This window comes from Equus caballus, chromosome 9, assembly GCF_041296265.1.
Source record: "Equus caballus isolate H_3958 breed thoroughbred chromosome 9, TB-T2T, whole genome shotgun sequence".
NCBI classification, from domain to species: Eukaryota; Metazoa; Chordata; class Mammalia; order Perissodactyla; family Equidae; genus Equus; species Equus caballus.
Genome location: NC_091692.1, coordinates 95,733,203 through 95,759,406, shown reverse-complemented (window position 1 = coordinate 95,759,406; position 26,204 = coordinate 95,733,203). Strand labels below are relative to the sequence as shown.

General features: G+C 65.0%; 2 protein-coding genes and 1 long non-coding RNA gene across 19 annotated transcripts in view; 2 read left to right on the top strand and 1 right to left on the bottom strand.

The window, feature by feature from the left end:
* LOC102150584 (maestro heat-like repeat family member 5) overlaps positions 1-4,270 on the top strand; it is a 65,056-nt gene extending 60,786 nt beyond the window's left edge. For 3 of the 7 annotated variants that reach the window (XM_070221934.1, XM_070221938.1, XM_070221933.1), the window contains 6 exons: positions 1,340-1,516; positions 2,018-2,173; positions 2,930-3,049; positions 3,265-3,367; positions 3,612-3,686; positions 4,032-4,261. In XM_070221934.1, the coding sequence (XP_070078035.1) occupies positions 1,340-1,516; positions 2,018-2,173; positions 2,930-3,049; positions 3,265-3,367; positions 3,612-3,686; positions 4,032-4,129 (729 nt within the window). In that variant the 3' untranslated portion in view covers positions 4,130-4,261. Of the gene's footprint in view, positions 1-1,339; positions 1,517-2,017; positions 2,174-2,926; positions 3,050-3,264; positions 3,368-3,611; positions 3,687-4,031 lie in introns of all 7 variants that reach the window. The other 4 variants (XM_070221932.1, XM_023649025.2, XM_070221936.1 and 1 more) reach the window with 3 other exon arrangements.
* Positions 4,271-7,163: 2,893 nt separating this feature from the next.
* Positions 7,164-26,204, bottom strand: part of PTP4A3 (protein tyrosine phosphatase 4A3) — a 36,832-nt gene continuing 17,791 nt past the window's right edge. For 4 of the 10 annotated variants that reach the window (XM_070221946.1, XM_070221945.1, XM_070221940.1 and 1 more), the window contains 5 exons: positions 15,659-16,533; positions 13,358-13,450; positions 10,676-10,806; positions 9,932-10,006; positions 7,164-7,911 (listed from right to left, as the gene is read on the bottom strand). In XM_070221946.1, the coding sequence (XP_070078047.1) occupies positions 7,794-7,911; positions 9,932-10,006; positions 10,676-10,806; positions 13,358-13,450; positions 15,659-15,763 (522 nt within the window). In that variant the 5' untranslated portion in view covers positions 15,764-16,533 and the 3' untranslated portion in view covers positions 7,164-7,793. Of the gene's footprint in view, positions 7,912-9,931; positions 10,007-10,675; positions 10,807-13,357; positions 13,451-15,658; positions 16,534-18,133; positions 18,275-18,921; positions 19,049-19,276; positions 19,599-20,245; positions 20,562-20,595; positions 20,684-26,204 lie in introns of those variants that run through there. The other 6 variants (XM_070221944.1, XM_070221942.1, XM_070221941.1 and 3 more) reach the window with 6 other exon arrangements.
* LOC138915488 (uncharacterized) lies at positions 18,710-26,110 on the top strand. 2 transcript variants are annotated; one of them, XR_011421496.1, is made up of 4 exons: positions 18,763-18,903; positions 18,984-19,096; positions 19,927-20,082; positions 20,821-26,110. It is a non-coding gene; the product is annotated as an uncharacterized lncRNA (long non-coding RNA). The 2 variants fall into 2 exon arrangements; XR_011421495.1 differs by lacking the exon at positions 19,927-20,082 and having other exon boundaries at positions 18,710-18,903.

Sequence of the window (26,204 nt, the reverse complement as noted above, 5' to 3'; positions counted from 1 at the left end):
ACTTCACTGCTCCCCACTGAAGCTACCAACATCTCCCCCACAGACGATACACTTCTCCTTTTCGGTGTATCTCACCCCGTGGCCAGGGGGCTCCTGTGGTGATGTGAATCAGTCTCTCCTCTGCTCACAAACAGCGCAGGTGTGCTCCTGCCTCAGGGCCTTTGCACTGCTGCTCCCTCTGCTGGAATGCTCTTCCAGTTCCTCTTTGTAAGAATTTGCTCGGCTGTCACCTTCCCAGTGGCACCTTCTCTGATCCTACTTAAAGTTTTATAACAACATTGCCGCCCCCTCCCACCTCCACTCCAGCCCGTTGCATCCCCTGCCCTGCTTTATCTTCCCTCATCTCGCTCGTCACCCTCTGACACACATGATGGTGGGCGTGCCTCAGTTACTGTGTGGTCCTTCCCATCAGAATTCCACTCTGCCCCTGCCGTCCACAGCCAGAACCCTGGCTGCACCCAGAAGGAGCTCAGAAAGTGTTGCTGTTAAGGGACTCACTTGCTGAAAATGATAATATTGTAAAACCAGTGAGGTTGCCCAAAGCTTGTTTAAAAGTTGTCACATCAGCCTGGTTTGCACACAAGTCGTGGATAAGGGGCATGATGGCGGGAAACGTCCGCTGCCCACACGCTGCTCTCCAACAGTCAGTCTGGACGATGCACACGGGTCCGCTGCACGCAAGTGGTGCGGACAGAATGGGCTGAAGATGAATTCAGGCTGTTTTCAGGTGGCATAAAATTGAAAAATGGTCACTGCAACCTAGAAGGTCTGGCGCCACCACTGGAGCACCCCAGCTCCCTGTGATGAGAGAAACCAGTGACCTCAGGATGCGCACACCTGACCAGCCTGGTCCCGCCCAGCCCCCAGGCCCCGTCTGACCCAGGCGAGGTCTGGAATAGAGGGGAAGGCAGGACCCAGCAGAGGCAGGGAGGGGTGGTCTCCGCCACTTGGCGAGGGGCCTTCTGGCCAGCACGGGGACGGGAGAAGAAAGGACCTGGGGGCCAAGTGGCATGGGGTTCCTAGTCCCTACCCCTGGAGGACCCCAGGGGGCTCAGAGAGGGAAAGCCCTTGTCCACAGCCACACAGCTCCTGGTGGGCAAGTCACAGCTGGGCGTGCGTTCCCCTTGTGGGCAGAGCCAGAGCGGGCCCCCAGGGAGTGGGGGACACTGCCCGGTAGGGAGGCGCAGCACTGCAGGTGCCCAGGCCAGGATGGCATCTAGGGAGGGGCGTTGGGGACAGCCTGCGTTTGTCTGGGTCCAGCCGGCAGGGCTGGGGGTGGGAGGGGCGCAGAGGCGGCCGGTCCTGGTGTCCTCAGCCCGCCGGCCCTTGCCGCCCCCAGGGAATCCTGCTCCGCAGACAGCTGCCGCCCTTTCTCAACGGCTTCTTCCAGAACAGCGAGCCGGTGGTGGTGCGCATCATGGGCACCGTGTCGGACGTGCTGCACCGGCTGGGTGCCCACGGCGCGGGCGCGCAGAGCCTCGGCATCGCCGTCAAAACCCGCTCCTTCTTCGACGACGTGAGTGCACCCGTGCGCGCGTGGCCCCCACGCCGCCCCCTCTTCCTCCAAGGCCAGGAGGGCCCCAGGCCCCTCCTCTAGGACGGGGGATGGAGGCTGGGGGGCGGCCTGGGCTCAGGGTCCGGCGGGGGTCGCCAGGTGGTGCCGGGCCCCTGCTCCACGTGGTTGAACGAGCGCCCGCCCAAGGCCCCCAGCCCCGCTGGTCCCCACGTTACAGGGCCGGCTTCCCTCCCTGGGAAGTAGAGGGCTAGGCTCTCGCCAGCTGCGTTCATGACGCTGGGGTGTTAGGACGTGATCACCAGGGTGAGAAGAGTGATTGTAGGTCCCTGAGGATGGCCCCACGGGGAGGCACAGCTCTGCCCCAGGGGCCCCGGGCCTGGGTGAGAGGGTCCTGCTGAGGGCACGGAGCCCCTTCCCCACAATGGGGGGGGAGTCTCAAGTTGGGTGGAGGCTGGGAACCCCAGGCCTGTTTAGCTCTGGCTCTGAGCCCCTGCCTTGCAGGAGCGGGACGGGATCCGGGCGGCGGCCATGGCGCTGTTCGGTGACCTGGTGGAAGCCATGGCAGGCAGGGAACTGAGCAGCCTGCGAACCCAGGTGCACCAGAGCATGGTGCCCCTGCTCCTGCACCTGCAGGACCGCTGCCCAGACGTCGTCACGGTCAGTGCTTCCCCTCGGGCCTGGCGGGCCTTTCCCCCAGCGGGGCTAGGGGCCCCAGGGGCCAGTGGACCAGGCGATGGGGGGTCTGTGGGAGCAGAGGGCTGCCCGAGGGTGAAGGGTGCTCCCTGGGGCCATGGGTTTGCACACCTACACCAATCTCCCTGACCGAGGTCTCCCTGCGCCCCCCCATATACACGCACGTACACACACAGGCCGGCACATACGTGGGCATATGCACGTGCACACACACACCCACATACACACATGCACTGTGCCGTCTGTGTAGGCAGGACCCAGTCTGTTCTGCTCACTGCTGTGTCCCCAGCACCCAGCACGTGGTGGGGCGCAGGCTGTTGGTTGAACTTGCTGAAATGTGTGCCAGCCCGTGCCCCGCGCCCAGGCCCTTAAGGCCCAGCTCAGCCTTCCCGGGGCTCCAGGCCATCGGGGGGGATGGACAATAAGCAGCCAGTTAGGAAGCGAATGGGAGAACCACCTTCAGTCCTGCCTGAGGCCTGACACAGAGCCGGGAGGTGGGGGGTCTTCCCCAAGGCCCACGCTGGGGAGCCCAGGGTGGGTTAAGAGTCAGTCCAGGAGGAGTGTGTCAGGCAGAAGGAGGTCTGGCAGCGGGAGGGAGACGGGGACCCAGGAGGGACGGCGGCCACACTAGCACTGCAGGCTTCCCCAGACCCCACCCAAAGCCGGTGGTCCTCAAGCTCAGAGACCCCGGCAGACCCTCCCGTGCTGTCCCCACAGCAGGCCAGGTTTGCCTTCTACCGCTGTACCGTGCTGCTCCGTTGGCGGCTGCAACACACCACCTTCTGCACGCTGGCCTGGGAGAGGGGCCTCAGTGCCCGTCACTTCCTCTGGACCCGCCTGGTGAGGGACCTGAGGACCAGGGGCGGGGGATACTGGGCTGCAGTGGGGAGCAGGGGAGGCAGGGCTGGGGAACGGGGGCCAGGCTGGGCGTTCCCCACGTGTCCTCCACTCGACACATGACCCTGAGGGCAGGGGGCACCGGGCTGGGGCTCCCGGCTGTGGTCTGTGGAAGGCCAGCCCCCCTGGCCCCAGCCAGTGACAGCTGGGCTCTCCAGATGACCCGCAGCCAGGAGGAGTTCAGCATCCACTTGGCACAGGCGCTCAGCTACCTGCACAGCCGCCAACACCACATGAAGACTTGGGCCGTGCTCTTCATAGGTAAGCAGGGTGTGGCCGGGCTTGGGGCACCCCGGGCCTGACCCACCAGAGCCCCCGACTCTCACCCGCCCTAGCTCGCCCACCTAGCACCCGCCACACCTCGGCAGCTGGAGCTCAGGGTCCACAGGCAAGAGGGGAAAGTGGTGGATGGGGGGGCCTCAGGGGGGCAGGACTGGGTAAGAGCCCCCCACTCACCAGCGAGCCCCCTTCCAGTGGCCAGCGAACTCCTCCATCTGTCGCACAGGTTATACCATCTGCTGCCACCCCCAGGCCGTGTCCAGGATGGTGAACAGCGTCGACAGAAACCTGCTGCTCTGTAGTAAGCGGCCGCCGGCCCCGCCCCCCAGTCCACACCCGCAGCCCGCGTCTGGAGGCGGATGCGGGCACCTGCCAGAAGGGGGCTCACACCCACTCCACGGGCTGCCTGAGGCTCGATAAGGCTGTGGTGGGCTCCCAAACATGGGGGGCTGGAGTGGGGGAGGCAAGGGAGCACCCCAGGTCTTGAAGGTGGAGGAGGGGGTCTGGGCCCATCCTGCCAGCCCCCAACCCCGGGCTGGGATGAGGGGGCTGCTCCCAGGGAGCGTGGGGGCCGGGCTCCCTCCACCAGGGTGGGGCTGTGGGTGCTGGACCAGGTCACCTCTGACGTGTCCCTCCTCTCCTGGAGCTTTTGAAGATCTCAAGAAGGCCCCGGAGCCTGGCCTCCGCGAATTTGCTACCAGGCAGCTGTCATTCATTCAGGAGGTGGCAGCCAAACCACACTGACCTCCAGCCATCCTCCCTCCCCTTCCCTTCCCCTGTGCCCACCGCATCGGTCAGCCTCGCCCCGTCTGCACAGAGCTTGGTTGCACAATTTTCCATTTAAAAGAAAGATCTAGATTCAACAAAGAAGCATCACACCTGTCAGCTCCCTGCTCACCACCTGTGGGCCCCCAGGGGACTGAGGCCAGCCCAGGAGACACTGGCAGGACTAGGGAACAGGGAGACAAACTGTGAAGTCTGTGTGGGGCCCTGCAAATGACGGCCCCTCCACTCGTGGAGATCAGGTAGACTCCACTGGACTGGAGCCCAAGCCACAGCCCACCGACGTCCTGGGCACTGAGAGGGCCCTCCAAGGGCATCCTTGGCCTTCAGGCCTCAAGGCTGCATGGAGCCATTCACCCAGGCGCCCCCACAGCCTTCAGTTTGTCTCCAGCTCCATAGTCGCTGAGGGGCTGTGGGTGGGGAAGAGGCCCCTTGGCTGGTCTCCCTCGCCCCCACCTCCATCCTCCTGAGCCCACTCGGGGTTGGCATGTGGGGGTGGCAGCAGAACCAGCCTGGGCACAGAGTCACACCTTCCCAGTGGGACCTGGCCCACTCTGGACGAGCTCTGTGGCTGAGGCATTTCAGCTCTCTGAGCCTCAGCTGTTCCATCTGTAAAATGGGTACTAAGACCTTCCTCCAGAGACCCCTCGGAGGGCTCAAGCCCTTCCTGGCCATGTCCCCTGACTCCCTGGGAGCCACCTGGAGACCCGCCTGACCTTCAGCCGAGTCCCTGCCCCTCTCAGCCTTGGTTTTCCCACGTGTGAAGCAGGCAGCTGGCCCGTCTCCTGCCTGCCGGAGTTCTCCTTAGGGCCCCACCCCCCGGGCTGTCTCTCTTGGGATCCCCGCCAGACCAGCCGGCTGCGCCTCCAATGGGGTGCTCCTGCCCAGCCTGCCCACATGCCTTTTCTCTCAAGTGCTCCCACTGGTCCCCTCCACCCCTCTGCTCAGGCAGCTCCTCCCACCTGGAGCACCCACCTCGGTACCTCCACACCACCCCACTGTTCAAGGACCAGCCTACGTGTCCCCTGCTGGAGGGAGCCTCATCAGCGCCTCCTGAGGCTGGGCACCCCTCCGGCACTAGACAGACCCCTAGCCTGTCACCCCCGACTCCCTCTAGACTGTGAGCCCCTCAGAGCAGCGATGTGGCTGCACGGGGCTGGCACAGAGGAGGCCCCACAACTTGGATGGTGGGTTGAAAAAAATACAGTGACCTTCATGGAGCACGCACCAGATTTATTTGTGTTCTCGGATGTGTTCGGGGAAAGGAGGAAATGACCGTGTGGTGCAGCTGGAGGAGCCGGGAGAGGGCCGGAGTCTGCGGCCCCGTCTTGTCCGTCCGTCTGTCCATCCGTCTCTGAATGGCGCCCCAAGGAGGGCTGTGGGTGGTCTTACCTTTTCACGACTCCCCATGTTGTCCACTGACCTTTGCAAGCACCCACTACCCCTCCTTGCTCCCACCCCCTGGCTGCGGTGGGTGTGCTCCATCGGCACCAAGGGGCCGAGGGGAGGGTGCTCTTGGTCCAGCCTGGTGGCTGTGGTCCCAGGTCAGGGGTGCCATGTCCCCTAAAGGGGGATGCCTGCCTGGTTCAGCCATCAGCTGCCCTCTGGCCGCCGTGGGGCAGTGGGCAGGTAGGCTGCCCTCCACACTCCCCCTCCGGCTGGCTCACTCTCCCTGGGGACAGTCTGGTTTAGTAAAAGCTGGGAGCTGACAGGCACTGACCCAGTGGGTTCCTGGAGCCGGCAGTGACTGGACTAGCCCCTCAGGGAACCGAGACAGAGAGACCGTGTTTGGAAGCGGGAAGGAACTGGATTCCTACCAGGCAGGGCTGCTGGGCCCTCCAGAGCCCGGCACGGGAGGTGCCCATTAACGGCACCAGTGTGACAGTTCACGGCCAGGCCAGCTGCAGCAGGCCGGGGAGGGACGGACCGGGTCTGTGTCCCTGTTGGCCACCTGCCCAGGGCCCCAGGGAAGACACAGCCCACACAGCCACCCCAGGGCCAACTTTCAAGGACTAGTGGAATGGGCCCAGGCAGGGGGCACTCACACCCGGGGGACACAAGTCTCTGCCAAGGCCTCGCTGTGAGCCCTGGGCACAAGGCCTGCCCTTCCTGGGCCCCCCTCCTCCCCTGGGAACAGAGGAGTGACGACCTGGGGAACTGGAGAGCCCCTCCCTGTAGACCCACCCCAGCGTGGTGTAGGGTACAGGGTGAGATAGATGGAAGAGCAGGCCGGGATGGGGCCCCAAGGAAGAGGAGGCCAGGTGGCAGAGGCAAGGAGGCCGCCTGGACAGGGGCCCGGGGCTGCGACAGCCAGGAGGTCCCAGCAACTGGGCGAAAAGGGATCAGTAAAGACCTCTGGGGGGTGTCCAGAGGTGGGTGGCCGTGCGTGGGGGCCCTGGGGCAGACCGCCCCCAGCCTCTCTGCTCCCAACCAGACCAGCCCTGGGCTCCTCCTCCCACCTCCGCCCACTCCTTGACCCTTTCCCTCAGCCTGGGAAGGGGCCGACCCCCAGGCCCACGTGAGCATGGCAGTCTGTGCCTTCAGGCAGGCCAAGGCCCCCACACACCCAGCCCCCGAGGCACCCCACCCTGGGCTGATGAGAGGGCGTGTCCCCCCACCCGAGCAGAGACGGCCTCCATCACCCCCTCCCTCCTCTGGACATCTAAGGCTGAAAGGAGGATGCCTGGTGGAGGCAGGACAGGGCGGCCACCCTGCTGGGCACAGGCCCCAAGGAAGTACCAAGTGAACCCACCCTCCCTGCAGGGGGCTAGAACCTGGGGACCCAGCCTGGCCTTCCCTGCCCCAGGTCCCCCAAACGGCACAGGGCAGGCCCGGCTCAGGCCACTCTGTGAACTGGAGCACAGGGACCCGGCGTGGCCACCAGGGGGAGCCCCAGCAGGTCCAGCCCTGGACAGTGGCCTCCTGGGCCCCACGCACCATGCAGGGCCACCCGCCCACCCTGCACGGCCGCGCACCGGCTCTCAGCACACACAGCCACAGGGACCTGTTTATTGCCTTCGAGTGTCCGGAACATGTGACCGCCCAGACCCAATAATTTAAGGTGCCATGAACATGTCGGGGCGAGGGGCCACAGACGAGGGGTCGGGCCCCCAGCAGTCAAAAAACACACCTGTCCCCCAACAAACGGGCCAGAGAGGAGAGCTGCCCGGGGCAGTGTGGGGAGGGTGCTGGCGGGAGGGCCAGGGACCGGGGGCCCCCAGTAAGCCTGAGAGAGACAGAGAGCGCCGAGAGCACAGAGACACAGGACACAGAGACAGAGATAGAGACACACACAGCAGAGACAGAGACAGAGAGAGCCAAGAGCACAGAGACAGACACAGAGATACAGAGACACACAGCACAGAGAGAGAGCCGAGGACAAAGAGATGATAGAGCCTTGGGCACAGAGACAGAGAGACATGAAGAGATGGAGGGCACGGAGACAAAGGGAAAGGGGTCCAGAAGGCGCTGACACGGGCAGACAGACGCAGGGAGAGACAGACGGACAGACACAGCAAAGGGCGTGCGGGCGCGCTGGACCAGTCGGACGCAGGCGCGCTGAGGTGTCCGGAGAAAGGCGAGGTGCAGGCAGCCGGGGCGGGGCCCCCGCGGGCGAGGTCCTGAGCTACATGACACAGCATCTGGTCCTGTGTGTGTGCGGGTCTTTGAACCGCAGTCTCTGTTTAGGCCGGTACTTTTCCAGGTAGGTGAGCTGTTTGCTGTTGATGGCTCCGCGCCGCTTCCTGGGGAGAAGGGACCAGGGTGCGGATCGGGCGGGACCCGGGCTCGGCCACGTGACCTGCCCCAAGGGGCTCGAGGCCCAGAGTCCAGCGGGGCTGGGGTGGGTCCTCGTGGCCAGCAGAGCCCATCCTTTGCCCAGGCTGTTCCCGCTGCCAGAATCCCCCTTCCCCGGCCCCCTGCAGTCACCCCTGCTGGCCTTCAACTCACCTGGCTATCACCTCCTCCAGGCTGACTCCCTGGCTTCCATCCCCCCATGGTCCCCACCCTCCCATGGCCCCATGTGTACCCGACTGTCACCCACCCCCAGGCCATGGGCTCCCAGAGGGCCACAGGGGGCAGCTGGCACCTCTACTGTCTGGGAGGGAGGGGAGGACCTCAGGGGATGGGGTGCGGGGGGCACCTGGGCTGCTCACCAAGCACTTCTGGAGCCATCCCTCCCCACCTGCCCGTGACCTCAGGCATGGCCATGGCCTCGCTTCGGCCAATGAAACATGAGTGGCAGAGACACACATGTCTGCCAGATAAAGCTTTGGAGCCATCGTATGGCTCCACGATCGCCCTGTCCCTCCGGCCCAGCGACCAGCAGTGCTGGAGATGGGGCAGCCCCCACGGCCGGCATCCCAGGGTCCCTGAGCAGAGCCCCTGCTAACCGCGTCAGGCCACAGAAGTGAGAGACTAGCCTGGGCTGTTCTCGGTCCCCAGGGTCTGGGCCCACTTGTTACTCAGCACAGCCCGGCCTGCCCTGACTCACGCACCCCGGGGTGAGGGAACCACAGCCACAGGAAGTGGGACCAGCCCAGGCTCAGTGAGGGGTGGGGTGAGGGGAGGCTATGGGGATGCCCAGCCCTCGCCCTGGTGCCGCTCCTGGGATCTATGCCCATTCACAGAGCTGCAGTGAGCTCACAGATAGAAAAGAGTGTGCGCGAGTGTGTGTATGTGTGTGTGCGCATGTGCACGTGCCAAGCTCCCTAAGGAGGCCAGAGCTCCTGCAGGCACAGATGCTCACCAGTGCACGCAAAGCTGGAGGCTTGGCTGGTAAACAAGCCTGCCCTGGGGAGAACACGATGGCTGTGCCCTGGGAGCCACCATCAGAGGCGCAGGGGGGAGCACAGCCTCCAGAGTGCGTGCATGTGGCTGCGGGTACATGTCGCACGCACACACACACGGTGGGTGGGGCTGGAGGGTGGCTGGGGCCAGCGCAGCACCAGCACCTCTGCAGTCAGCCCCGCCCGTCCCTGCTGTCGCCACAGGACCCCTGCACCAGCCGGGCCTCCTCTCCCGGGAGCAGCGGGCCACAAGGAAGCAGTGGGCCTGGACATCTCCATGGGGGCCGAGGAGGGGCGGCTGGGAGAGGCCGACTGGGGCCACGAGGGCCGGCCAGGACCACGGGGGGCAGTCACAAGGGCAGCTCTCAAGGATGCCGTGTGTGAGCATCCCCAGGGGTGCGGAAGCAGAGTGGACAAGGTGCCGGGAGAGGTTTGTGGGTTTCTGTTTGTCACCGAAGGGCTGGAGTGGATGGCTTCTGGGGCTCCTTCCTCTTCTGGAAGGTGAGAGGAGTGACATCCCCATGTCAGGATCACGGGGCCTGAAGAGTTGTTATTTGCCCGACTCCCTACTGTCAGAGATGGGGCTGGGCCTGCTCGTTACTCAGCATAGCCCGGCCTGGCTAACCGATGCTCTCCGGGCTGAGCCACGAGATGGGACCGGCTGGGCCTTCACCGCAGCCTCTCCTCATCACACCGCCCAGCACCCGCCGGCAGGCCACACACACAGGCACAGGCCTCACTCGGAGCCCAGCGGCCTGACTGCGGGGCCCTCGTGGCCTGGAGGCTGTGTTGGTACCACAACATGAGGCTGGTGGGACTGGGGAACACCTCAGAGGACACCCCAGGGCCAGGGGTCAGGACTGCCCACTGATAAGGCGCCGGGCCCCTGCAGGGTGGGGAGTGCAGGATAAGGGCCCCCTAAACCCACACCCCCAGGCGCTCACCAACCGCCCTCCCCCACCGGCTGGCCACTCACTGTCGGATGAACTGGATGGCGTCCTCGTACTTCATCCCACTCTCGATGAGGGCCAGCGCCACGAGAACAGGAGCCCTGGGGACACACGGCAGAGTCATCCAAGCTCTGCCCCCCTCACCTCCCTCCCCTGACAGGCCGCCTATGGAAGATGCCCTCACCCTCACGGCCGAGGACGGCTCAGACGCCCCCCAGTCCCTCATGGTGGGCACTGACTCACAGCTCAGCCCGACCTCCTGGGTCCAAATCCTGCTCCCTCCCATCTCTGCTGTGTGACCTCAGGTGGACCAGGCAACCTCTCTGTGCCTCAGGCTCCTTGTGTGTAAAATGTGTTGCTGGGAGGACTGAAGGAGAACAGCACAGCCGAGCTTGGGTGTGGCCCCGGCTAAGAGCTTGATGCTCTACCAACCCCACCTGCCTGGTCTTCCCTCTGCCAACTGGGGGTTCCCCTGCCTGGGTCCTTTCAGGCAAAGCCAGGCTGTTTGGTGGGGGCAGGGGTCTTTGGGTCTGGGGACGGGGTGCTGGCAGTGCCTTCCTGCTCAAGTGCAGGGACAAAGCTGCAACCACAGCAGGAGAGAATGGGGTCAGACTTCGGGAAGGACTTCCTTGCCGCGAGGTGGTGGAGGCCATGTCCGGGCGCCCTCTGGGAAGTAGGGCACGTGAGATGCGGGCTCAGACCCACACCGGACAGCAAGTCAGACCACAAGATCCCAAGGGCAGGCGAGCCCCGCCCGGCCCCCTGCTCACCGTCCCAGGCCGGCCACGCAGTGCACAGCCACGCAGCTGCCGGGGTCATCACAGAATTTGGCCTTCAGCAGGCTCAGCCAGTCCTCCACCACTTTGCCGGGAGGGGGCGCCCCGTCATCGAACGGCCAGTCCTGCAGAGGGGAGCAGCGTGAGGACCCCGACGGAGGGTGGGGGGGAGAGGCGGGGCCCAGGCCGCCGGCCTGCGGGCTCCACAGGGTCAGGGCACTCAGGAGCCCCCGAGGGTGGGAGGCAGCGGGCGGCAGAGGTCACTCGGAGGGGCGGCCTCCTCACCCTCTTCTGCTCACCGCAGCTGTTCCCTCCTCCAGGAAGCCCCCTGGGAATGCTCTGCCCTTTTCTTTCGGGAGCCCCAGGAGCCCTACTCGCCCTTCCTGACAGCCCGCACTGTGGTTCTAGGGTCAGAGAGGTTCCGGGTCAGCAGGCCCAAAGGGTCTGGTCCACAAGCGTGGTTGCCCCGTGCCTCTCCACGTCCCCAGCCCACAGCACGGCCACACAGAGCAGGCCAGCCCGGTGACCAGGAAGAAGTGAAGAGAGGGTTGGAGGGGGAGGCCCGTCACTCGGGGGCCAGGGTGCCTCATGGTCAGCTCCACCTGCGGCCTCTCCAGACGCTCATTTTGAAGACTTAGCTGTGCCACCCGCCTCCGCCAGTCCCAGGCGAGGGGAGGCGCCCCAGGGGGGGCCGGGCCGGGCTCAGGGCACAGGCAGTGAGGACAGAGATGCTCGAGGCCTGGGGCAGCAGACCCAGAGGGGGCACGGTCCCAGAACGAGTGCTGTAGGCACCAGGGGTGAACCTAGGTGGGCCCCACTCCCCAGGCTGACGGGGAGACATCCCCAGGCCCAGCTAATCCCGCCCCCAGCCTCCAGAAGCGGCAATGCCGGGGGGCAGCCATCTGCATGGGCCCCCTAAGTCTAACGGCCTCCTTTGTGCTGCGGCGGGCGGGCAGGAAAGGGCACTGCACCCCGCACGGACAGGCGCTTCCCACGGGTTCACCTCGTGGCCACAGGCACCCACGCCTTACAGGTGAGGCACCAGGGGCCACACAGCCAGGCAGGGGCGGAGGCGGCTTCAGGCCAGGCCAACCCCACCCCAGCTCCGGCTGCGTCCACCACTCCAAACTGACGATCAGACCACCACTCCAAACTGACGATCAGAGGTGACTACACACAGTAACACGGGTCATAAGTGGGTCCTTGAATGAAAAGTGATAACTAAGGGCTGAGGAGCCCGAGGCCCGAGCAGAGCCAGGTGGGGCCTGCTGGACACAGGACCGCGTCCCCCGCTCCATGCCTCCAGCCCGAGGCGGGCAGCCCTGCGCTGGGGAGACACCAGGAACCCACAGCCCGTCCCACAGGAATGTGGCAGCACAGCCGCCTGCCCTCCGCCTGGACACGGTTCCCCAGGGCCAGGGGACCAAGGAAACAGCCCCAAGGGTCCCTCCCCACGGCCTTCACAGATAGCCACCCCGGGGACCAGCCAGGTGTGCCCACCCACCCTCCCGTGGCACCTGCTGCCCAGCAACAGGGCCCCAAACACAGGCAGCGAGATGAGGCCCTAAGACAGGCCCAGATGCAGAGGAGCCAGCAGGAGCCACTGGGGGCTGTGGGTGGCCTCTGAGCCTCGGGCTGTCTGCATAGTGGGGCTGTGTTCTCCACCAGGCAGGACTATGGGGTCAGACCCAGCCCGTGAAAGGGAGCACACCTGGACAGGGGCGCACCGGGAGGAGAGCTGCACCTGGAGAGGGGCACACCTGGAGGGGAGCTGCACCTGGAGGGGGAGCTGCACCTGGAGAGGGGCACACCTGGAGGGGAGCTGCACCTGGAGGGGGAGCTGCACCTGGAGGGGGAACTGCACCTGGAGAGGGGCACACCTGGAGGGGAGCTGCACCTGGAGGGGGAACTGCACCTGGAGAGGGGCACACCTGGAGGGGAGCTGCACCTGGAGAGGGGCACACCTGGAGGGGAGCTGCACCTGGAGGGGGAACTGCACCTGGAGAGGGGCACACCTGGAGGGGAGCTGCACCTGGAGGGGGAACTGCACCTGGAGAGGGGCACACCTGGAGGGGAGCTGCACCTGGTGGGGATCTGCACCTGGAGAGGGGCACACCTGGAGGGGAGCTGCACCTGGAGGGGAGCTGCACCTGGAGGGGGTGTTCACCTGGACGGGACGCACCAGGAAGGGGTATTACTAAAGTGCCGCTCCCCGAGCCGCCCCAGCTCTGCCACAGTCTGGCCTGGCCTCAGACAGCAAATGACCCCAGCCTCAGTCTCCCCACAGCAGAGCTGCATGCCGGGCTCTCCCGAGGCTGAGAAGCCGCGGCGCGTGGCAGAGCCTGCCAGTGCCAGCACGGGGGAGGGCTGGCTGCGTGGGCTGGGGCTGGGCCAGTGCGGGCTGTGCTCCGCCTCCTGAGCCAGCTGGCCATGACAGGCCCGCCCACTCTAGAGGTGGAAAATGGCCTTGCAGAGGGGAGGGGACTCTTACAAGGTCACACAATCAGAAACCTGGGACTCCCTGAGATGTGCCCACCATGCACGAGGACCAGGCAAGTGGCAGGTGGCACGCAGCAAGGCCACGTGTGCCTCCGTCACAGAGAGGGGGCACGAAACTCACTGCCCAGGCTGAGGGAGCCCCCGCCCCCAGCCCACCCAGCACCACGCGGCCCTCACCACGACGGTGATGCCGTCCTTCTCCAGTGGGGCCTTGTCGTAGGTCACTTCGCACACGCGCACCACGGTGGTGGCCCCATACTTCTTCAGGTCCTGGCAGGGAGGGAGGAGGCGGAAGGCAAGGCTCAGGGGTGGGGATCCCCTGACCAGGCCCCCAGGGCAGAGCCGTACCCCCCTCAACAAAACAGGAAGGTTGAGGCCGAGCCTGAACCGCTGGTGCGGGACTTTCACACTCAATGATCTGCCGGGGATGGAAGAGTCTTTCCTGATGCTTCTGGGGCAACTGTCCCTTGGCCCCCCCCACCCCCACAGACGGGGGGTGGCGTCCCCACCCACTCTCATGGTGATGGAGACCATGAGCCTTGCTTCCCAGCACATCACCTCCCTCCTATTGGGCGCTCAGAATCCCAGATGGCACCAGCAAGGCCCCACTTTCCAGTCAAAGCTCCTGGGTCCCCAAGCAGGGACAGAACACTGCCAGCCCACACACGGGCCCCTGCATGGTCCCCGCTGTGAGCAGACCATCCAGCCAGAGGTGCATGAAGAGTCCAGTCAAGGGCAAGGCCAGACCCCTCACTGGGGCCTTCAGAGCCTGGGAGGGGCAGGCCTCAGCGGGCAGGGGCCTCAGAGCGGCAAGGCAGGCACCCGCTCAGAGGCGGCTGGGAGGGACTCTGGCCCTGCACACCAGTGGGGAAGCCCCAGGCTACCAGGGAAAAGGTCAAGGGAATTCACAGCCAGGCACAGGGATATTAATACCAGGGGAGAGGGTCCACTCCATGAAGCCACGTGCAGGGGCTGCTCCCACCCCACCTGCTCCCAGCAGCTAATTTGGGAGTGGTGAGGAATCAGCTGCTGGACCTTGCTTGTCATGCGATGGGGACACCGGACACAGTACAGCCAGGACATAGCTATTCTGAGAATGCAGGAGGGGGTGCAGGGTTTGGAGGTTGTGGGGTGCCTCAGAATCCCTCTGTGCCTGCACAGAGGGTGCAGCCACCCAGCCTAGGGCTGAGCCCTGACCCCAGTCACGCACATGGCCCTGACACGGGTCACATGCTAAGCCCTGACCCTCACGCAGACTGACCCTTAACTCTAGCCACACACTGAGCCCTGAGCCCACACACCCTCTGAGCCCCGACCCCAGCCAGAGGCTGAGCTCCAGTTCTAGTCACGTGCTGAGCTTGACCCCAATCATAGGCTGAGCCCTGACCCTGCTCACACTCTGAGCCCTGACCCTGCTCACACACTGAGCCCTGATCCTGGTCATACTCTGAGCCCTGATCCTGGTCACACTCTGAGTGCTGTGCTCAGTCTTTCCCCAAGTCCTGCCATCATCTTCAGGGTCTCAGCTGTGAGGAGGCAGCACTCCTCTGTAGGGCACCTGGCTCAGTGTCCAGGGTCCAGGTCCCCTGATGGCAGAGTGCCCACTGCCTCCCACTATACAGTTGTCAAGGTCTCCTCATGCCCAGGTCCCTGTTTAACTATGACAAGCACCCATGAGGGCTTATCTCATGTTGCAGAGGGAAGGGCTGAGAGTCTAGGTCACAAACAGCCCTACACACAGCCACAAGCTCTGCAAACAGCAAGGAGTTCTGCAGAGGCCAGGCTCCTAGGGGAGGCCACATGGAGAGCTGAAGGCTCTGCAAACACATCTGCTCCATCCGCTGTGGCTAGGAGCCACACGCATCTCTTCCTGCCGACGCCCAAGGGAACGGTGGCCACTCTCTCCTGTGGCCAGCTTGGACTCGTGCCCAGCCCCTCCTCACAAGCATATGTGCCCAAAGCCCCCAGGCCTCCCCCAGAGCCCAGGGGCTCCCTGTGGCCTGGGCTGGCCGTGCAGCCAGCCTTCGTGCCCCATCCCCCATCTGCCTGTCTCCCGGCTGTCCACAGCCTCTCCTCCCAGGGCATCTCTCCGCCTCCCTCCTGCTCAGCCTCTGCACCGAGGCCGAAGGAAGGGCCAGCAGAGGGCTCAGGATGCCCCAGCCACAGACGATGCCCTGAGGAGGTGATGCCCATCCCGCCTCCTGTCTCTGACCCTGCCTCTATTCACGCAGTGCGGAGTCCCACCTGCCCTCACGCCAGCCCACCCTGCAGGCCCCTGGGGAGCCCAGCTGATCCCCCAACAGCCCCACACCCGTGCTCCCCAGGACACTCCCATGTCTCGCGGCCGGCCCCGGAAGTCCTCTAACCAGGGTCCCGGCGCGACACGTGGGTTAACAACCCTAAACCCCACCCGGCCAGCCCCGGCCTGTCGACGCCTCCCGGGAGGCCCGGGGCTGGACGTCCGCGGGCCCCACTCACCTCGATGAAGGTGCTGAGGGTGGCGTTGGTGGGGTTGTGCGTGATGAGGAAGCGCATGTTCTTGTAGCTCACCTCCACGGGGGCGGGCCGGTTCATCCGAGCCATGGCTCCCCGTGAGGCCAGGGGCCAGGAGGGCGCTGGGGACACGGGCAAGAGACACCCCCGGCAGCCCCCCAGAATCTGGGGAGAAGGAGATCCCTGTGCTTGTCCGAGAGAGAGGAAATGCCTTTTAAAAACCCTGCCCCCTATACCCCGCACAAATATTGTGCAAATACTCGGGAGGAGGGAGGATGCGGCTGGCGTAGGGACACGGAAACAAGAGAACCTGACGCCTTACAAAAGAAAAAGAAAAAAGCGCCCGCAGAAGGAAAACGGCCAGTCTGAGCTCCTGCCTCTCAGAGCCGGGGATTAGCAGGGGGCAAAAATAAAAACGACAACCAAAAAAACTTCAGCAAAGAACCCTTTAAAAAGCCTGCGGGGACTCCGAGCGCTGGCGGGGACGTCCTCTGGGCATCGGTGGACGGCGGCCGGCCCCCGGGCTCAGAGGCGGGCCCCAGACCCCAAGGATCAAAGGAAAACGACCTGGAACGGACCCGACAGGGCAGCCTGGGGGGGGTCGCCGGCGGCTCGACGCGCGGCCGCCGTCCCGTTACCCCATCGGGGTCCCAGGAGTCCGGAGGGCGGGCAGGCAGGTGGGCTCAGGCGGCAGGGCCGGCCCTGGGCCGGGCGGGGGCCATGCGCGGCGGGGCGAGGGGAGGCCGGCGGCAGGGCCTCCTCAGCAGCAGGCGCAGTGGCGATGCTGGGCGCGGCAGTGCTCAGAGCTGCCCCCCGAGGCCCTCTCCATAAATCCCAGGCTGGTCAGCGGCAGGCAATGTCTGCGGGGAGGAGGAAACGAGCAGAACAGGGTCATCAGAGCCCCTGCCGCCTGAGCCTGCCCGACCCCCGCACCCCAGCACGGTCCACGCTTCTCCGGGCCCTCCTGCGGGACCCTCTGAGAGAGTGACCCTCCTCAGGCCTCAGTTTCCCCACCTGGGAACACAAAGGAAGGACACCTCCTGCCAGGGCTGACCCAGGGCCCTGAGGTGACAGGACAGCCACCAGGGCCGGGGGGCAAGGGGAGTACAGAAGGACAGGGGATTTCAGATTTCAGCATCAACCTCGGAGCGTGCTGAACCCCAAGACACAGACTTCGAGGCAGTCGGTGGTAACATGGGCCTCGCCCCCCTGGGCCTGGGCCCCCAGGCCTGTGATCAGCTGACACACCCCCCACCCCGGGACAGCCAGCCCCTCCTCTGGGGCATTTCTGAGCCCAGATCATGCTGGAGCGGCTGGTCCTCAGGGAAGGGGTTCGGGCACGGAGGGCGGAGGGCCGGCCACAGTGCGGTGAGGGGTGGCAGCCCCATGCACAGCAGGAGCCACCTCAGCACCTCTCCAGGCCCCCACGGAAACCTCCGCCCTGATCAGCCTCTGCCCCTTGGCCACCGCCTCCCCCACGCACCCACAGGACTAGCGGCATGGAGGGACACAAGCCGGGCTCTGCCCTCCAGAGCTCCGAGAAGCAAGGACAGACCACGACGGTCAAAGGGCCAGCAGCCAGCCGCATGCCAAGGTGGTGACAGCACAGGTGGCCAGGAGTGGGGTCACGCTGTGACAGGGCCCCGGGGAGGGACACCTCTGGGTCACAGAGACAGGCATCAAGCACCTCTAAGCCTGTCTCTCCCTCTCTGAGCCCCAAAGCTCCCGGGCCAGGGGACCCAGCAGGAGCGCAGCCCCACTCCCACCCGCCCAGGACGGGCTGCGAGACCTCGGGCACGTCACTGGCGTTGGTTTCCCCATCTGCACCATGAGCGGCCAAACCAGATGCCCCAAGTTCCCTCCAGCAGTGACCCAGTGGTCAGCTGACCCCTCCAGCCACTGGGCTCAACCCAAGGCCCCCTGCACTCCTAGCTGCTCCTCCAGAGAGTCCCACCCCACCCCCACCTCTTACCTCTGCCCCCCCCCGTGCCCCCTTCTGCAGATGCCCACCAGGCAGGCTGGGCCCCCGCAGCCTTAGCCAGCGACCCCAGACAGGCAGGGGCCACCTCCACCGCTGCTCCCAGCTCAGGGAAGGTGCCAGATGTCACACGCTGCCCCTTGCCCCATCCTGGGAGGGGTACATGGGGGGTACCCCAAGCAGGGGAGAAAGGCTGAGAGAAGGAATCCTGTCCTGGTTCAGCCGGCCCCGAGCCTCCACGGCCCCAAGCGAGCTTCGGCTCGAAGTGCAGGTGAGGAAAGAGAGCCGCGGGCACCCTGAACAGCTCGCAAACACTGGCCCTCCTGGGGCAGCGGGCTGTTTCCCATGTGCGTGCGTGCGTGCGTAAGTGTGTGTATGTTTACCAGAAAGAAAGCAGGGAAAAGGCCCAAGGAAGCCACACGACTACAGGCCTCTCCCTGCAGGGCTGACCCGCCACCTCACCGCCCACAGCTGCTGGGCACCTGGCGAGACCCCACGGCAACAGCAGATGGCCTGGCTCTACAGCCCAGGATCCCTGGACGGGTCCTCAGGGCTGAGGGTCCTGGGCAGGGAGGGGCCCAGCGCCACTGCACACCATGCCCTCCTGAGCCGGAAGTTGTCACCTGTTGGCACAGGTCAGGGGTTAGACGGTCAGGGGGCAGGTCCCAGGTTAGAATAGGGTCAGGGGTCTGGGCCGAGGTTAGACCAAGGTCACTGCCCAGCCTGGGGTGGGGTTTTGCTACACACCCTACCTGTCTCCACAGAGTCTGGGGCCTCCACCTCAGGTGGGAGCAAAGCAGTGATGTCCCCCCACTCCTGCCCCAGGCACCCCCACATGGCTCAACCAGGCCTTGCATCCCCCCACCGAGGGGCCCTCCCTCCTGACCATACCTCTCAGAGAGGTCACTGAGCAGGACCCCAGGTAGGGTCCACCCAGCCACCATCCCCCAAGCCCACCAGCCACGATGCAGGAGCAGACTGGGAGCCCGATGCCCCTCCCTCCCTCTGGTCCCCCTGCCACTCGCCCCACACCCCCCTCCTGGGACTCCAGCCCGCCTCCTCCCACCCGAGGGCACTGAGTTCTCTGCTGTGTCCCAAACAGCCATCCTTTAGAAGCCCGTGAGGGGAGGCCCCAGCATCCACCCTGTTCACAAATGAGTGAACGGCTGGGAGCTGGGGGACCTTCTCTGGGCCCTGACCAGACCAGCACCCGGCGAGGGCTCCCCAGGGGTTTCAATCTCAAGACCAGGAGGTAAGAACAACACTCAACCCCAGTTTATGGAAGAGGAACCCGAGGTTTGGAGAGGCTACCACCCTCATTCCTGCTCACAGCTGGCTGAGGAGCTAGGCGAATCCGGAGGGCTTCAGAGAGAGGCGGCCCCTCTGGACGGCTGACCCTGGATGATATGAGGGGAGGACTAGGACTGGGTGGGGTCCCAGGAGAGGTAAGGCAGGGGCGTGGGAGCACCGTGGGCAGGACGGGGTCGTGGGCGGGCGCCACCTTGTCCCGCGGTGCATGCTCCCCGGGGAGGGTAGGAGCTGGTTCTGAGAGGTGCGGCCCCCTCCCGGGTGCAGGGCTGGGGTCCTCCCGACACGCCCCCCGGCCCGCCTCCGCCCAGGCTCACCCGCGCACGCAGGCGTCCCGCCGCCGCCTCCATCCGTGCGGGCCGGGCCGGGCCGGGCGCGGCGGCCGAGACCCAGAGCGCGGGGCGCACCGGCCTCCCAGCGGATGCTCGGCGGGCCCGCGCCGGGGGGGCTATTTATAGCGCCCGGGCATCACGTGGGCGGGGTGGCCGGTGACCGGCGGGCGACCAGGCTAGTTGTGGCTCCCACACCTGCCGCCTAAATATAACCGTGGGCCCGCCTCGCGCCGGGCAGACAAAGGGGCTGCGGAGGGCCGAGCCGGAGAGGAAGCGCCGCGGAGGAAAGGGAAACGCAAGGGCAGAGGGGAGGGCGCTGGCCACCGCGGGGCGGGGCCCCTGCCGCCGACGCAGCCGCCCTCCTCCCACTGTGCTAGGGAGAGGGGCCCCTCGTCGTGTGCGCGCCAGCCCTACAACCCTCTGGGGCTCCCCATGGCCCCACCTCGCAGGAGGGCTCCCACAGCAGAGGGGGCTGCACAGGGCTCCGTGCTGGAGCGCCAGGAGTCTCTTAGTGCAGAGCCGCGCGCCTGGTGGGGACCTCAGCACAGGCAAAGGCCTGGAGGGAGGGCTCCTAACTTTGAAAATGGAAGGAGAGCACCCTGGCCCAGGTGGCTTAAGGTGGCTGACGCCCACAGGATGTGGGCCCACGGTGCCCAGTCCGCGGGCTCAGAACCCTGCCAGCTCTCCAGCCTCACATGCAAGGACCCCTCCGCTTCCTGAGCACCTACCACGTCCGAGTCAATGCTGTCCCTCAGAGTCCTCACCGCCCTCCCCACCCACCCAGTGTGCAGGTGAGGCACTGGGACCAGGAGCCCACACAGGGTCACCCAGGGAGCCACCTCCACATCCCGCTCACCCTCCAACTCTCAGTGCAGGGGCCCACACCCCATGAGGCCCCCCGTGACTCTCCCAGGTGAAGCCACCCCCCACCCTGGGGTCCCAGCCTGCCCCTACCAGCAGGGTCCTGGCTTTGCCTCCTGGGAGCACCACGTCAGGAACGTAAGTGCTCCCCAGACCAGGAGCTCCAAGAGTGGACCTGCCATCACAGTCCACTCGGTACCTGGCCTGGCCAGCCCGGAGGCCCTCGCTTGGAAGGGGGTGGAGCAGGGTGGGTAGAGCCCCCAGCACACAGAGTCCCTGGAGGCCTCGCCTCGCTGGGAACCCGGCTCTGAGCCTGGCTCCCAGACAGCCAGGCTGGCCCCTGCAATCAGCGGTCAGCACCACAAGGGCGGGGGGATGGGGGGAGCTGGCCAGGGGCCCAGGCGAGAACAAGGCCCCCTCCCGGGCTCTCCCCACACGCATACCCAGAGAGCGTCAGCCATGCCTGTGACCCTGCGTCCTCCCATCCCTGAGCTGGGCAAGCGGTCAGGGAGGCGAGAATGGGAGGACTGTACAAGTGGAAGGAGCCCCACCCACAGGCACGCCCCCAACGAAGCCCGGTGGAGCATCGGGGCTCCGGCCCTCGGGCATCAAGGTGGGCCTCGGGCTGGGACTCCCACTTCAGTGCTTTTACTCCCTGCTTCCAGCAGCATCCTCCTGAAGGCCAGCTCTGGGCACTCAGCGCCCCACCCATCTCCCACCTTGACCGCTTTCAGAGTCTATCCCTGTGGACACTGCCAGACACACGTCCCGTGAACAAGACATATTGGCCACATTGGATTGATAAATCACAGCAACTCAGAGAGGTCAACCGACCTGCCCAAGTCACACAGCCAGGAAGCAGAAGAACCAGAGTTGGGGCTGAGTTTCGCTGACCCCCAGGGACCCTGCTCATCCCACCCTGGCTGTCTGGGAGAGAAGTCCTCTGGGGCAAGCCGCCTCCACCATCCCAGCCTGTCTCCTGAAAGTTCCCGTCAAGCTCAGTGATACTGCACCCGGGACACAGAGCCCACCAGGCTGCTCAGGCTGCAGCCCTGGGCCCCAGCATCCCTGTGCCCCCTTGCCTGGGGCCCCCGCTCCAGCCAGGCCTGGGGGGCACCTGCTGCAGCTGGAGCAGCCCCAAGCCCTTCGGAGAAGTCTATTTTTATCAGGGCAGGAGCCGTTCCTGGAATCCTCCCGGAGCGAGCTCAAGTCCCCCACTGCTGGGGGCGCCAGGAGGGGAGACCTGAGCGGGCCAAGCCCACCCTGATCCCCAGGACACCTTCCCAGAGCCCTCGGCAGCCCCGAGGGTCCCGCATCCCCCACTGACCAAGCACTGCTGCCTCCTTCCCCCCACCCTGCCCTGTCCCCTCTCCTCCAGCCACACGCCTTTCGCAGCCCCTGGGAGGGCACGTCCCAAAGGAAGGGCTCAGAGGCTGTCAGTTCCGCCCTGCCTCCCACTCGGGGCCTGGCACCAGGAGGGCTCCCCACTTGTTTGTGGAAGGAACACATGACCCAACGTTCTGGGCAGAGATCCAGATCTGGGAAATGTCCAGAACCCATCATGGGAGCTCAGCCCCTGAGTTCCAGAGGAACCTCAAAGGTCACCTATGCAATCTAATCCCCCAGCTTGCCCACCTCCGATGACGGGGAGCTCACTACCCCTTGGCAGCACCTTCTGCCTTCGGGCGGCTCCCCAAGTTATCAGTCCCTCCCTCTAGCGCCTCCTGAGTGCCACTGCTAGGATGGGAACCAGCAAGAGGAAAGTCTCTGAGCAGAATAAGCCAGCACAGCAGGCGTTGCAGAAGGCACAGATGTGGATCAGGTGGTCCAGGAATGCTTCCCGGAGGAGGTGGCCAGCGGGAGAGACCAGCATGCTCCTGTTGCCTGGAGCCTCATCATCAGAACTTGACCAGCTGCCCTGATTCCCTGTGTGACCCGGGGCCAACACTCGCCCTCTCTGGGACCTGTGGCCGCCTCTATAAATGGATACACTGCCAGGGAGGAAAGCCACCTTCCACAGTGGTGCCAGCTCTAAGCCAGTCACAAGGCTCCCAGCCGTGACCTGGAAGCAGAGCTGTTGGGAGCAGGATTAGGTTTCCCCCCCCGGGCAGGCACCTGTTCCGCCCACTGGGATCTCGAGATGGAGAAGAGGGCTGCAGGACACGCCCTGGAGCTTGGCTGCGGCCCTCGGTGCCGCACGGGGCCACCCTCACCACACACTTGGCTTCAATGGTGCCCCGTGGGGCATAGTGCCAACTTGCCAACCCAAGCAGCTGGCCCCCCAAGGCTACCCTCACGTGCGGTCAGCCACGAGCACTGCCCAGGCTGGCCACAGCTCCACCGCAGACCTGGGAGCTGGAATTGCCGCCTCCGTGGGTGGGCGGGCGGGCGGGCACCGCATGGGCACGGGCAAGGCTGCTGGGCTCCACCCTGGCTGTCATTAGCGGCCAGGCAGGCAGCAGGGGGCGCCAGACCAGGCACCTTGGATCTCCCGAACCCTGTGGCCACCTGGAGCCCGCCAGGCCCACCCTGAGCCTCCCCGGCCTCGATGGCACTCACCTGGTGGCACCAGGAGAATCGTCCAGGTGCCTGCTGTCACCCCAATCCCGGCCAGAGGAGGACCATTCCCCACAGCCCAGCTCTTGAGCCCCTGGCCCTCCCTGCCTTGGCCTCAGCCAGGTGGGCTCACCCTGCGGGGCCTGGCCCCTCCCCTAATGGGACCAGTGCCAGAGAACAGAGCAGGGCAGGCAGAGGGATGAGAACCGGACCGTCACGGTCAGGGCCAGGCTGCAGGCTCACAGACCCGAGCGACGCCAAGCTGCCTGAGACCACGTCCCCCGCAGCCTGGCTCCTCGCCTGTAAACGTACAACAAGCCCTGCCTTGCTGGGGTGTTGAAGGGACAAAGGGGACACCAGGCACTGACTGACAGCTGGAAAACGGGGCCTCTGTGGCCACCAGGCAGCAGCTCAGATGAGAAACTGAGGTGCGGCAGGAGAAGCCGGACCCCCCCCCCCCGTGCCCTGCAGGTGCCCCTTCTGCCACCTCATGAGCCCACCTGGCAGCAAGGGGCAGGCGCCCCCCGTGGCTAGGGGCCTGAGACAGCAGCCTCCCTCCCAGCTGCCCCCCTGCACCCCAGCCCCCGTGTGGCCCTTCCTGCGGGAGCTCACGGCTAGGGGCAGGGACAGGGGCAGGTCCGTGGCTTGGAAGATGTGGCCACTGCTGGCCAGGCCATCTGTGACATCACATGGTGACACACTGGCCACAGCCCATCCAGGTGCTCCAGCACGTGGGGGGACTGCACTCCTCTGCTCGAGGCCCCACCCCTCACCCGTCACTGACCAGGACGTCCCCAACCCCACACTGCACCCACCTCCCCGGAGCTCAGCACTGGCTCTGAGCCCCTTCTGCTACTTGTGTCCCAGCTGTGGCCTCCCCTGCTCCCACCCCAGACTTCACGACTCCCACCAAGGGAGAAAAGAGAACCAGGCATGCATTCACTCGTCCATTCATTCATTCATTCATCCAACTTAAAAATATATATTGAGCATCTTCCAATGTAGGCACTGGGCTAAGCTTGGAGGACGCAGGGGAAGAAATCACCAGAACAGGCAAAAGGCCCAGCCCGCCCTCTCCTGCCCTCCTAGATGGGGCTGCTGGCCACCCCTCCACCCCTGCCCTGAGGAGCCACCTCCCAGACTGCCCACCATGGGTGGGCCGGGTAATGCTGTCCCAAGAGGGGGATGGGGGTGCCCCCCCAGGCAGACAACACTACTGAGTCAGGGGTCCCCCATCCCCAGAGCTAAGCTCCTTAGGTTCCTCGCAGAATCCTTGCTCCATCCTGTGCCTCAGTTTCCCAGGCTGTCACATGGAGGGTTAGAATGTGGCATTTTCCCAGCGTCAACTGTCACTGGGCTTCCTGGGTCACACCTGGGCCGCCCCTGAGGCTGGCAGACTGGGGTTCCAGGACCTTCATGCTGGCACTGGCCAAGCCTCCCCTCCCTCCCTCGGCTCCTGCCTTGGGCAGCGTGGTCCCCCATGGAACCCCAGCCTGAGCCCCAGGGCCCCCACGAGCTGCCCCTGCATGGCTGCCAGTGGGGCCCCCCCAGCTCCAGCCCTTGGCCGCACACGCCCTTCCACCGGGCCCTTCTCTCCTCCCACCGCAGCCTTTCCACAGCTCCAGCTCCTCAGGAGAGCTTTTCTGACCTGTGACCTCAGGTGGTCACTCTCTGTGCCTCAGTTTCCTCATCTGCAAAGAGGGAAAAGGACAGTCGCTGCCTCTCGGGGCCCCTGTCAGGAATGGATGGATCCAGCCATGGAACGTGCTCAAGACAGGGCCTGGCGCAGAGCACCGCGGAGCCTGCTGTCCGCAACGTCTGCTGGACCCCTGCACCAGGGTGCAGACCACCACTGCCCTCCTCCCTTCTCAGCGCGTCCACCAGCCTGGGCATCTGTCCACGGAGGCCTAGTGCCTTTGACCCCTGTCTCACCATCTCAAGGCTTCACCTGCCCAGGCCCCTCACCCATGTCACCGATGCCCCTTCTACCCTGACTCCAAAGCAGCTAAGGACCCCACCTGAGACCCAAATTCGGGGGCAGCCTACCCTCCCTGCCCCGCATCGGGGGGGAATCTTGGGAGTCTCCAGCCCCCCAGCCCACCCTTCTCTCTCCACCACCCCCGCCAGACCAGCTGGCCCACCCTCCCCACCAGGGTGGGTGTCAAGAGATACATGTATTTCTATCTCGGAGGACGGTTCCATGGGTGCATGTCCCAGCTCCAGCCTCAGACTAGACCCGGGATCAAGGCCCACCTGGTGCAGCCCCACAGTGAGGCTTGGCGTAGGGCTGGAGTTAGAATGGCGGCCCTCAGCGTCCTGCTGCTCACACACCCTCTGTGGCTCCCTATGGCCTGCAAAACTGAGTTCTGACTTTTCAGCCTGGCCCACCGGCCCCTGCCCCTCCTACCCTTAGCCCAGGGGGAGGGGAAAGGGGGCTGTAGGATTCTCACCTCCAGTCACCCTTTTCTCTCTGCCCAGAATGCCCTCAGATACTCCTCACCCTCGAGACCCGGTGAGGGGCCCCTCATCCTCCAGGAAGCCCTCAGGACCCTCAGTGCCCAAGTTTCTCCCACTGAGTTTTCACTCCTCTGTGTACCTTCCCAGCACCCTCTTGGCTCCAGGCCCCATGGTGGGTGCTGAGGGTCAGGGTGAGCAAACCCCCATGACCCCACCCTCAGAGAGCTCCGAGTCTGGAGTAGGGGTTGGTGGGGGGACACATAATAAACAGGTAATGGATTGTGGCAGACAGAAATGACTTAGCGGGGAGGTTAATCAGGGAGACCTCTGTGAGGAGGTGGCCTTTGGGCAGAGAACATGGCAGGCACATGGTGTGGCCCCCTGAGATGGGGAACGCAGCAGACTCCTCGTGAGCCCCACGAGAGCTCAGGAGGCCCTTTCAGGCCGTCTCCATCACCCCGCTCCTGCACACGTGCACAGCCCTGCAGGCCAAAGACTACGAGCCCCATCTTACCCGGGGGCCAGACAGCGAGACGGAGAGAGCTGGCTTTCTGGTCCCGAGCCCAGGGTTCCTTCTTCTCCTCCACCAACGAATCACACAAATCTCACCCGCTCAGAGCACAGGCCCCAGGAAGTCTTCACACACACCTCAAAGCCTTCAGAGCAGCCAAAGTGGACGCCGGAGGCCCAGCCGCCAACATGAGCCACCATCAGCCGCCGAGCCCCAGGAGAGGCCCCAGGTCCTCAACTCAGCCCAGGGACTCCTGCTTTGCACACAGTTATGACCAACCTAGAAAGCCATAGGTACTTCCAAACCCCTCAGGGGATGATTAAAACCCAAGATAACAACAGACGACTAAGCTGCCATTAAGAACAATAAATATTGTTATTAATACTAATAAAACTTTCACTAAAAATTAATTTTAATTAAAATTAAAATATTCATGATGGCAGTTACCACTTGTTGAAAACACGCTTTCTGACACAGCCTAAAGATTGCAAGGGCCACAGAGATCTAAGCTCCTCTGTTTATTGGGGG